At 36.5% G+C, this 11,801-nt stretch overlaps 1 protein-coding gene, 1 long non-coding RNA gene and 1 pseudogene across 13 annotated transcripts; 1 reads left to right on the top strand and 2 right to left on the bottom strand.

Moving 5' to 3' along the window:
- Nucleotides 1-794: 794 nt before the first annotated feature.
- LOC105956452 (aldehyde oxidase GLOX pseudogene) lies at nucleotides 795-2,894 on the bottom strand (annotated as a pseudogene). Its single transcript, XR_016030367.1, has one exon. The product of XR_016030367.1 is annotated as an aldehyde oxidase GLOX pseudogene (transcript).
- A 1,852-nt stretch (nucleotides 2,895-4,746) lies between these two features.
- On the bottom strand, nucleotides 4,747-11,801 carry LOC105956453 (uncharacterized). Of its 11 annotated transcripts, XM_088815678.1 has the most exons (8): nucleotides 11,053-11,798; nucleotides 10,895-10,952; nucleotides 9,728-9,788; nucleotides 9,194-9,247; nucleotides 7,766-8,049; nucleotides 6,748-7,027; nucleotides 5,568-5,638; nucleotides 4,747-5,031 (listed from the first exon to the last, which is right to left on the bottom strand). In XM_088815678.1, the coding sequence occupies exons 2-5, from the start codon at nucleotides 10,920-10,922 to the stop codon at nucleotides 7,878-7,880; spliced, it is 315 nt and encodes a 104-aa protein (XP_088671804.1). In that variant the 5' UTR covers nucleotides 10,923-10,952; nucleotides 11,053-11,798; the 3' UTR covers nucleotides 4,747-5,031; nucleotides 5,568-5,638; nucleotides 6,748-7,027; nucleotides 7,766-7,877. The 11 variants fall into 11 exon arrangements, with proteins under 11 accessions (XP_088671804.1, XP_088671798.1, XP_088671799.1 ...); XM_088815672.1 differs by having other exon boundaries at nucleotides 10,895-11,800; XM_088815673.1 differs by having other exon boundaries at nucleotides 5,575-5,638; nucleotides 10,895-11,800.
- Nucleotides 7,015-10,889, top strand: LOC148771924 (uncharacterized). Its single transcript, XR_016030366.1, has 3 exons — nucleotides 7,015-7,195; nucleotides 7,317-7,642; nucleotides 7,738-10,889. It is a non-coding gene; the product is annotated as an uncharacterized LOC148771924 (long non-coding RNA).

The raw sequence follows: 11,801 nt of genomic DNA, 5'->3' as shown, positions 1-11,801 counted from the left end.
TATGACGAGAAAATTACGGTTTACATCCCTCAAGTTTGCACCGATTTCACATTTGGTCCCCATGTTCAAAAAAATACATTTGGTCCCTCGTATTACAATAATTTAATATTTTTGGTCATTTCGGTTAATTTACCGTTAATTCGTCTGTTAATCCAGTGACGGGCACAACCTTGATTCCGTTAGTATTATGCACAACCTTGATTCCGTTAGTATTATCGAAAAACTAACGGAAATGACTAAAAGTGTTGAATTTTTTAAATATGAGAGACCAAATGTGTTTTTTATGAACACCGATGACCAAATGTGAAAACAGTTCAAACTTTAATGATGAAAATTGTATTTTTCCATTTTAAGACAGTGGATCAGCCAAATTGTCTCGTAAAGTAAAAAAAAAAAATAGAAAATGTCGTTAGAGCGTAACTAAAATCGACACGCCACAAACTTAAATACTTTGTAATTTATATAGAAACCTGTTATTTTTTCCACTAGTTTAATATTCTCACCCCATAAATAACGTTTAGCTTATGTTTCGTTTTTATGAATAGAAAATCTTGGTTTCGTCACTGACTAAAGCAGACGCGATGGTCATCCCCGTAAAAGAAATCGCCTAAATATAAATTGATTATATATATTTGTGTTGTCGTTCAATTAAGTGTTTGTTCATGAGTCATGCACAATGCACTATAACAATTTAATTAGGCGTACACGGTTCTTGATCTTTATTTAAGTTCATCAAAATTGAAAAATATATTGTAATTTTTCATTCCTTCAACGAACAAAAAAATAAAAAATAAAAAAAATAATTATTATATTATTGCAAGAATGCTCCTTTACATTAATGAAGACAAACCCTTTATTCTATGCATCTACAACAATTGTGTAACATTGTAATAAAAACAAAATATATATATGTATGCATTGATCGTATTATATATAAAATAAAATTAATGTATTGTATATATGTATATATATATCTACAAAACACCTTGGTGCAAATTAATCATCACCCAATTTGGATCCAAACACCCTCACTAGGAATGTCTTGATGTACCACAAAGAGCATATAGTACCCGGGTGGCGCAAGATTACCCGAACCGGGCGTATCGACCCGTATTTGGTAAGTTGATTTTCCGACGGGTTTCAAATCCGCGCGTGTAAGAACCAATAGCCTTTGGTTCATTGAAAACGAGTGAGTCGTAAAAGACGGAGCCACCATTGTCACCATGACCGAAGTACTATTTAACCTACCCGGAGGAATTGTGAACCGGATCGGAAGCTTCTGCCCGTACCCGATCCTAGTTTGCGGGCCGGGCGAAACGACCCGCGGTTTTAGATACCCGAATTTCGGATCCAAATAGGAAGGCGAAAACGACTCGAGGGTTAAATCGGTCGGGTATAAAACTCCGGTGAAATTGTAGAACTTGTGCGGATTGCTCCCTCCAACTAGTACCCGCCCGTCTCGGAGAAGTATCGCGGTCGAGTGGTACATACGGGGCGTGGAGCTCGGGTTCTGGGTCGCGAATCTCGACCCGATTGGGTTATCGGGTCGGTAGATTACGGGCGAAAGGGCCGGGTCGGCGCCGAATTCCCACCCGGCGGTGCCTGACCCGGCCCCGTTTACGATCAATACGTCTCCGTTCGGTAAAAGGACCATGTCGCCCATGACCCGACCCGCGGGCATTGTCTCCATGACCCATTGTGGATTCGGGTCGTCGATTCGGATCCTGCCGCACGTGTCGAGTGCGGGCACGAAGTCGTGGTTGTTGGCTCGAACGAAAGATCCTTTCGGGGCGCCGCCGCAGAGGAGGACCTCCGCGCCGCCTCCGGCGGCGGCGGAGTTGGATTTTAACGGGAGCAATACGGCGGAGCCTGTGCTCGGGTAGCTTCTCGGGTCGCCGCCGGGTATCGTCGGGTAGGTTCGGATAACCGACCCGGTGAAGTAGTTGAAGAGTATTGCTCGGTTGTTGGCGAAGATGAATAGGTTTCCGTCGCCGTTGAGGAAGACGAACGGGTACAGATTGTTCTCGATCTTAGCATCGTTAGTCTGTACGAGGAACGGCAGGTTGTACACCGTGTCGGCGGCGGAGGAAGTTTTCGGGTAGAACTCGTAGTTGTACTGGCGCCGCCCGCCGACGACTATCTGCCTGCCATCTGGCAGGATGTGGTTGGTCGCGTACCATCGCCTCACCGTGAGGCCGCGGCCGACTTCCTGCCAGTCGCAGGTGGTGGCGTCGTTGCTCCGGCAGGGTTTGTACAGTCTGACGACGCGGTCGCCGGAGTCGAAACCGCCGGTTTGGACAAGGGTTCCGTCGGGGGTGACGGCGCCGGAGGAGCACCAGACGTCGGTGAGGACGGTGAGGGGGCGGATGGAGTTGGAAAGGACGTCGTAGTCGACGGAGTGGGCGGTGCAGTCGACCGGCAGGATCTTGCTTCTAGGGTTTTTGATGCAGTTGCCGTTGGGTAGGGAGATGTTGGAAAGCCCGAAATCGGTGCGGTCGAACATGATGACGTGGTCGGTGTGGAGGAGCTGCATGTGCATGGCTGATATCCCGATGTTCGACAGGAGCGTGTCCCACTTGCCATCCGCGGCGCGTGTGAATATATTCCGTCCAGGGAGGAGGATAAGTAGTAGTAGTAGTAGTTGAAAGAGGAAGGAAAGAATCGGAGTTGGAGACATGTTTGAAAGCGGCGGTGGGCGGTGGTACAGCGGCGGTGGGGGTTTAAATAGTGGGGGAATTAAGATGAAATGAGAAAACTCCACACGCAAGCTAAACGCGTACGTGTGAATTAAGTTTTTTAAGAATATGTACAAAATAATTGTTTTTTGAATTTTGGCTATTTTTGGATATGTTATTTGTTATTGGATATTATTCATCTCTACAGAGGTCACGTGAAGTGAGAACATGGAAGAAACAATTGAGTTTTTATAGTGCAATTTAATCATAAGAAATAACTATTATTTGACAAATAAATAAATAAATAATAATAATATCATCGAATGTATATAGGCTAAGGTGAAGATCGACTGATCTTTAACTTGTTGCAGATTTTAAACTTTGACCCCATAAATTTTGTTACTGATTCGATGTTTCGAATAAATAATATCAACATTATTTCGGTACATTTTTTTTATTTGCTTCATATAATTAAATTAAATATACCGGAAAATTGAAATATACGAAATCCAGAATAAAAATATTGTGCAGAAATTAAATCAGAAAAACCGAAAGTTTTGAATTATCGGGCTATAGCTGAAAAGTGGTGTTCACGCGCTGAAAGATGAAAGTTGAATCTTGTGACTGAAGAAAAAAGATGAGGTCACGTGCAGATTGGTGGTTCCAGCAAGAATTGAGATTCTCAGACTCAGACTCAGACCAATGTCAATCATTGATTTTCGTACCATGTAATTTTTTTTTTAGAAATATTTATTTATTTTATTAGAAAAAAAAAATAGTTTTCAATTACTAATATAGGCATATATCATATACATTATGCATAACACACATCTCGTATCACATATTCGTGTTGACAATATGTTTATGTAATCAAACAACTACACTCAATTCAATTCGATATTTTAATTCATTGTTAAGAAATAAGCTCCCATTTCGGCTCGATCTGTATCCAATTAACCTAAAATCCGTTCAAACTCGACTTGATTACTAGCCAATTCAATCTAGAAATATCTTGTTTTTTTATTCTGCTCGATGTTTCATTTATATATATTTGGCAGGACGTAAATTGAAATAGTTCAATGTCGTGACATTAGAGATTTTAATATTCATTAATAAAACAAAAAAAATGAAACAGAGATGCAGGAAACAAAAAAACGGGCAGCAGAAAATAGCATATCCCAAAAAAAGGGATTAGAGAACTTAAGAGAAACGTGGAAATATTAAAGGTATAAGAATATATTTATAAATATGTTATACAAACATATATAATTTTTTTCATTATATATAAATTCTTTTTGTATATTTTCATACAGATATATTCAAAAATAAATATTATTATAAAATATTAATTTGCAATTGATCATTAAATCATGTTTCTAACTTTTCAAAAATTACAAAACAGTCCATAAAGTGTCCGACAGGTGTCCTCGAGTGTTGAACACGAAACGTGTCCGAAACATGAATACTTTAAGAAATTGAAGTTTTCGTGCTACATAATCCATAACATTACCCTGGTATCTATAATTTAAATTGAATTTGTGTGTCAGCTGATTAAACCAATTACCTAAGTGGCCCGATGAATGTGATATTGTTGTTTATATTAAGAGTTTGGAATACATTGAATTATGGATTTTCTTTTTGCCAGCTCGAGATATATGCCATGTTTGCAATAAAGACAACACAAAATCCCAAACCCAGTGGTCCAATTGATTGTCCAAGAAGAAAAATAGAGGGTTTAGCTTCTGAGCCAAACATTCCTATGTTCCCATTCTTAAAAAAAAAAAAAAAAATAATAAATAAATAAAATAGAAAGCCTGGCTGGTTAATTATATATTTATATTTAATTGGGTTCTTCTGACCAATGACAAACTCGCAAGAAACAAAAAGAAAGAAGGCAAGAATCAGCTGTGACATGAAAATAGGGCAATCTATTTTGGTTCCTGTTATGTACACTATCCAGATTGTCGAATATATTGCACCAAAATTTAATATATATATATATATATATATATATATATATATATATATATATATATATATATATATATATATATATAAATAAATAAAAACATTTAAAAACCAAAAGCATCCCAGTAAAAACTGGGGTCCTGGTAGGAGTTAGTTAATAATCTTAATCATAAGTGCCTAATTTGTCCAAAACGTAGACTCGACGTTTTGTATAAGATTATTTTGGGTGGCGGCTGTCTATATACATTCTACTAGTATTAGTAAATTGAAATGATTTTTCACCACACATACCTCCACAATAAATGTCACGATCAAACTCGAACAGTTGTTTTGCACCTGTGTCAATTTTGCAGAAGTGACATCGGGAAAACGATGTAACTTGGAGTGTCTGCAAATGAAAAAAAAAAAGGGAGAGGGGCGTATTAATAATCTACAATAGGAAAGGTCAACCACATTGTTTGCAGTCAAAGCATCTAACTGCTTCAGAAAGTAAGGATGAACACGTATTATTCGTCTCAGTTTTATGCGAAAACCGTAACATAAACGAGTTGTTTTGGTTTATAGAAAACCGAAAAACCAAAACTAGTGGTTGTATATCGGTTCGATTCATATGGATTTCACCTTTTAGTAATGTTTGATTTCGGTTGAATTTACGATTAATAGTCTCATCCTCATCCACATTTTCTCTAAACTTTTACTACCAAATATACGAGAAAAAGTCGCACTTAAGATATGGTTAAAAAATGGGTTTAACCTTTCTGGCCAAACTTTATAATCCTGATTGAGTCCCTTTTTAGCACTTAGTTCGGTTCGTAATTTGGAACGACCAATGGCACAGTTATTCAGGTTTTGGTTCGGTTTTTTCGATATTTTTCTTTCTGACCCCTATCAGAAAGTTTAAAATTTAAATAAATCAAAATGTACCTCCAACCTTGATGGTGTAATTTGGAAAGCAACTCGAGTTTTTCAGCTGTAAAGACATTCCAAACCTCAGCCTGTTGCATATAAAAAGGTTGCGAAATTTATATACGTAGTGAAGAAAACAAGTATAACATGAAACACTACCAGCAGATTAATCATCCTTAGTTATAAAACAGATAGGCCCATTCATCCTTTTCATCACCACACAACATACAAATATCGATCAGTAATTCAACATCGCAATAAGTATACATATATATTCTCCAATTAAGACGAATAGAATCCAACATCAAATTAAACGAATGGTACCATAAATAAGGACCTATGAATTCAAATCATGAATTAAAATCCTAAGGACATTTCGAATATCAGGACCTACTCATGGCACCGAAACCAAATGGAGAAAGAGCAAAAAAATTTGACTTTGGTTTGAGGAAGAAAGAAACGTGCTATGTGAGTGTATACACACACACACATATTCACGTGTGTACAGAGCTCTCGTTTAACTTCCTCAACCCATAGTCAATTTCGCTTATTTTCTTGTCCTCAGAATCCTTGTATCTTTTCAAGAATTCAGTTAGTCTGATTTTTGCTGAGGCATCGCCTATTAACGAGAGTTTGAAGAAGTTGTAAGGATTTTATTTTAATTTTAAAAAGAGGTGTCTTATGAAATCAAATCCTTGAGGTTAACTTAACTTTTAAATTAAGAACTCTAACTCGAATCTCAAATCGGCTGACATTATAAACCAGTACAATAAGTTCATACAATGTTATACTTCTCCAACAAGCAGCTTAATACTACATTCCTCAAGTGCCATTGAATATCTAGACTTTTATTTACCTATGTAGTTTTACATAATTACCCGGGTTTTTTTTTCTTCTAATCAAGATCTTTCAACTAAATATGACAATTTGTGCTCTTTCCAATATATACTTATATATTGCACCAATCACCCCACTCAAAAGTCGTATACAACACTTATAGTGTAGTTTGCACATATGTGCACAGAAAAATTCAGTAGGAGATTTGAATTTTCATGTTAAACAATGAAAATATGCACATCAAGGTTGTCCTTCGTATTCTCATAACTATTTTTATCAGGCATTGACGTTCTTTTTTCTCGTATTGTTATACATCTCATTTATGACACCTAAAGAAAAAAATCTAATTAAGAAAATTTACCTTCATTGCATATCGGACCGCTACCTGCATTTTGAATTATCCGCAATAATGACAAATTACCGGAATTCAAAATTTCTTTCCGATTGCTTACCAAAAGGCCCTTCCGTGAATTAATGGTAAAGGCCTCGGATGAGAACAAAAAGGAATGCTTTTGACGTAATATCATTCATTCGACCTCATCCACACCACCAAACGCACTCACTCCCTACCACCAAATACCACCATGGCCGTTCGATATAATGGCAGCATTGCTCCCACGGTAATCCACCACCATCATTTCCTATTAATAAATGACCACCACCATCATGATTTTTTTCATCTCCATTTCATATTCTTTTATCGATGCCGAATAAATTCTAAGATCTACAGCCAGATCTGTGAAAACCTCGCATCGGAATGGAGCAAAAACAAGATCTACGATGGAAATCCAAGTCCAATTAAGGTCAAGGTATGAAAAACAGACAAGATCTAATTATTATTTTTTCTTGAGGTGGTTTAGAATGAGTGATGAAATCCTCTATATTTGCTAATTAAGGGTATATCTTTTCAATTGCTTTGCCGATGTACAGATCATTGACGGAAACGCCGAAACGCCAATTCTTTTTTCCCTTTCCTAGAATGCCGCGTTATAAATATTCTAGATCTGTTATTTATTCACTTATAGCAACTTGCACAAAAGATATATGGATACGAAAAGTGGAGGAGAAGGGTTTTGCGGTGATCTATTTTTCAAGGGTCGGTGATTTGTTTTATTGGTATTGGTGGTTTCAGTTATGGTTTTTCGATCTATATGTTCTGGTGGTCTAAATCTAAGTAGTTAGGCTCGGAAAGGAGGTGGCGCTCCTTTTGTTGGCTACATGTTTGAGATCTATTCAGAGGCAACTTCATAATTCAGGTTTGCACCTACATTTACATTTGGATACACTCTCGAGTTCTTAGTATATCTCAAAAGAGCACTAACAAAAAAATGTTTTTTTTTTTCACTTTCAGGCAAATGCAGTTTAAGATGAGTAATTACCGTGAACAGAGGAACTGGTCAATTAGAGAGAAGCTGATTAGCCCATCAACAGTACTTCAAAGTCTTATGTGAGTTCTCAGCCTTTTCACTTCTCTACAACTTTTGCGCAGCTCTATTTGTATGCAGGTGCCGCTCGACAGGACTTCAAATTATTCTGTGAGTTCCCAGCCTTTTCACATCTCCATAACTTCTGCACAACTCTATTAGTATATAGTAATGTGTGAATTGCATCGATCCCCCTTCGTTTATAATTCTTGGGATTGCTATATGCTCTTGCACTATTTCTGTTCGAAAAGAAATCAAGAATTTGTCATTGAGGATTCAAGAATCCCAAGTAGACTTTCACAATTAGATCATGAGAGCTTAAGTACAACAACAATAGTGCCTTTGGTCTTTAGTATAGAGGTAGTAAAATAACAAATTTTCCATTAGGATCGAGTATAGAACATCAGTTTACTTCCAAAACAATTTTGGGTTTTAGAAAATACAGTTATTTTACGCTGAATAATGTGACATCAGATGACATTAATAAGTTCAAGAAATCTTTTGTATCCTTTGGGAATGCAGCTCAACATGCTTAATTCCATCTTCTACAAACATATATGTTGTAGAAAAACCTCAAAGACACACCACATTATTGACGCGTACATAAATACTTTTCATTCTGACTCCCTAGCAAAGGGCAAGGCTACATCCATCTGCCCTTTGTATATCACATAATAACCATACAATCTAATTTGCTTACTCCAATATTCACGAATTCGTGAAATGTAAGCACATCTAGAAATATATAGTACACCATAGGGGTGTGAACGAGCCGAGCTCACCTATTTTGGCAGGCTCGAGCTCGAGCTCGACTATTTGTACTCGAGCCCGAACTCGGCGAGTTGAATTTTTTTGGCTCGAGCTCAAGCTCGCATGAGCTTCAGTGAGATCGACTCGAGCTTTAAATAATAATAATAATAATAATAATAATAGTAATAGTATTAGTAATAATAATAATAATAAAATTAACAATAATAATTTTATTGTATAATATATAAAAAAATAAATAAGAAGCTCGCGCGAGCTATCGAAAAACTATAATTGGGCTCGAGCTCGAGCTCGAAAAACCCGAGCTCGAGTTCGAGCTTTTGTCGAGCGAACTCGTCGAGTTCATGAACCGGCTCAGCTCGTTTACCACCCCTAGTACACCATTTCTGTGTATCTATTTATGACCATGTAGATAGGCAGTATGAGGAACCTACAAGTTTGCTAATGGTGGATAAATACCCATTTTTAATACCATGATACTAACCACATGAACATACCTACGGGCGTGTGTGGTTATATCAAATATACATCTTCTATACAAGAAACACTCAAGTGAAGCAAGAACCACACCATAAGTAGTAATCAGCATGCAATTCGAAAAGAGGGGGAAAAAACCTGGGCAAATGAGCTCTCTCATATCCCACTGAGAAAGTGCTGATCCTTACATGGCTGCACAAATTATAAAACAAAAGTGATACCTTTAGAAGTTGCAGAATGGTGAAAATTTTCTGGACTCCGGTAAAGAGTATTCAGAAGAAAAATAATAAGCAACGCAATAAGAGGTCAAGTAAGTTTTGCAAATAACAAAACTAAAAGATGTGTTCCAATCGAAATTGATGGCTCGTTCCGTCATAAAATCATCATAATAATAGTTCAGAGTTTGTCATCAATTCAGTTACATTGATGTCATAATGCCAGCCAAAATCATTTCAAGAGCAAACACTTGAACATATATCAACAAATAAGTTCTGCTTTCCTATTAAATTCCCACCACCTATTCCTTCTCAACATTTTCTCTCAAAATAAAACCAAAAATTAATCACACTCTGCAATACCTCTCCTCCAACTACAAACATTCTCCAATATATATTTCCCAACACATGTTCTCCAAGAACATAATAAAAAAAATAAAAAAAAAGGCAAGCATACCCTTTTTTTCCAAGAAATACCAGCTGCATCCTTAATAATCCTATACGTTGTACAACAAATCCTGCGATTTTGAATAAACAAAGTCAAAAAAGAAAAAAAAAAAAAAAAAACGTACATCAATAAAACAACCATGAATCTGAAATAGCATGATCCACGACCTTATCCTCACATCGGTCGGTCGCAGTATCCCAAATACAAAATTCATCACCCGCCAATCAATTATGAATTACCGAATCTACTGTACATCTTAAACCCATAACAATCTAGTTTCCCCAATATATTGTCCCCGACAGATTCCAATATAGTTAATTTATGTTGAATAATGTGGGATCAGATGACATTGTACGTTCAAGAAATCTCCGTATCCTTTTGGAATGCAGCTCAACATGCTTAATTCCATCTTTTACAGACACATATGTTCTAAGAGAACCTAAAAGACACACCATACTATTGATGCTTACATAAAATCATAAATACTTTTCATTCCGACCCACGAGTGATGAGTTTGTGCCAATATAATCTTCTCCCTAGCAAAGGGTAAGGCTACATCCATCTGCCTCTGCATATCACATAATGGAAATATACCATACAATCTAATTTAATTACTCCAAAATTCACGAGTTTGTGAAATAAGCACATCTAGAAATATATATATTACACCCTTTATAGGTATCTATATATGACCAAGTGAGTAGGCAATATCCCCTTTTTAATACCATGCTACTACCCAAACCTAACTCTAGGCAAGAAACACATAAGTGACGCAAGAACCACACCATAAGCAGTAGTCGATATGGCAACTTGAAAAGAAAAAAAACTGGCCAAATGAGCTCTCTCATATCCAGCTAGGTAAGTTTTGAAAATAGCAAAACTGAAAGATTTGTTCCGATTGAAATTGATGGCTAATTCCGTCTATCTCAGAAAACCATCCTAATAATAGTTCGGAGTTCGTCATCCGTTCCAGTTACATTGAAATCATAATATGCCAACCAAAATCAGTTCAGGAGCAAACACCTGAACATATATCAGCAATCAACTTAGCAATATATATTCTCAATATCTTGAAATACCTCTTCCTCCTAACAAACACATTCTCCAATATAAATTATCCCAACACATGTTCTCCAATATCAATTAAAAAAAAAAAAAAAAAAAAAGCAAACATACCCTTTTTCCAAGAAGTACCAAACTGCATCCTTCGTAATCATAAGTTGCACAGCAAATCCTGCGATTTTGAAATAACAAAGTCAATAACCAAAAACGAAATTGGACCAATAAAACAGACATCGAGAAAACAAAAAAAAAAAAATAGAACGATCCACGACCTTGTCCGCACAATGGTTGGTCACAGTATCCCAAATACAAAATTCATCACCCGTCGATCAATTATGAATTACTCAATTTACTATACAAATATCAGTAAGGTGTTTGATAAAATGAAATTTACTCAATTCACTCAATTCACTTCGCAACGCTCTTCTTTTCCTTTCTTCTTCAGCCCTGACGGACCGCAATAACTGAATTTGGGTGGGATTGGGTTGGAATTTGGAATTTAGGGATTTCGTATGGGTTAAAATTAAATAAATATATTTCAGCCTATAATATGTCTCCCACCGAGTCCCACATCAAAATACTCAGTTTAAAGTATTGGAAATGTGAGAAAATTCCCTAAATAAATTTTCTTACTCATTTGAGGCTTGAGCCAACTAATTGAAATTCAATTGTAAGTCAATTGATAAAATTATTTTAAATCAGCCAATTGGTTTAAGATAAGTTGACGCGATTATTAATCAGTTGACTCCATTAATTTAAACAATCGACTCAACCGTATCGAAAAAAAGGAAAATAAAACTATTGACTGAAATTAGTTGATTCAGCTCCTTTGTAAGAGTAAATTGGCAAAATTCTAATTAAGCGTAGCTCAAATAAAAATAGAAGATGGAATGTCTTCACGTCTCTGCATTTGTTCGTGCAAGATTTCATGTTTTGTGTTGTGTGTAGAATTGCTCAAGTATGTGCCAAAACTTGGCACGGAAGAACCTAATTGGTGTATATATGAAATATCATTTTCTTT

This window comes from Erythranthe guttata, chromosome 3 (assembly GCF_056151865.1).
Source record: "Erythranthe guttata isolate IM_541 chromosome 3, IM_541, whole genome shotgun sequence".
Taxonomy (NCBI): domain Eukaryota; kingdom Viridiplantae; phylum Streptophyta; class Magnoliopsida; order Lamiales; family Phrymaceae; genus Erythranthe; species Erythranthe guttata.
Note: the sequence above shows the minus strand (reverse complement) of the source record. Positions and strands in the feature narration are given on the sequence as shown.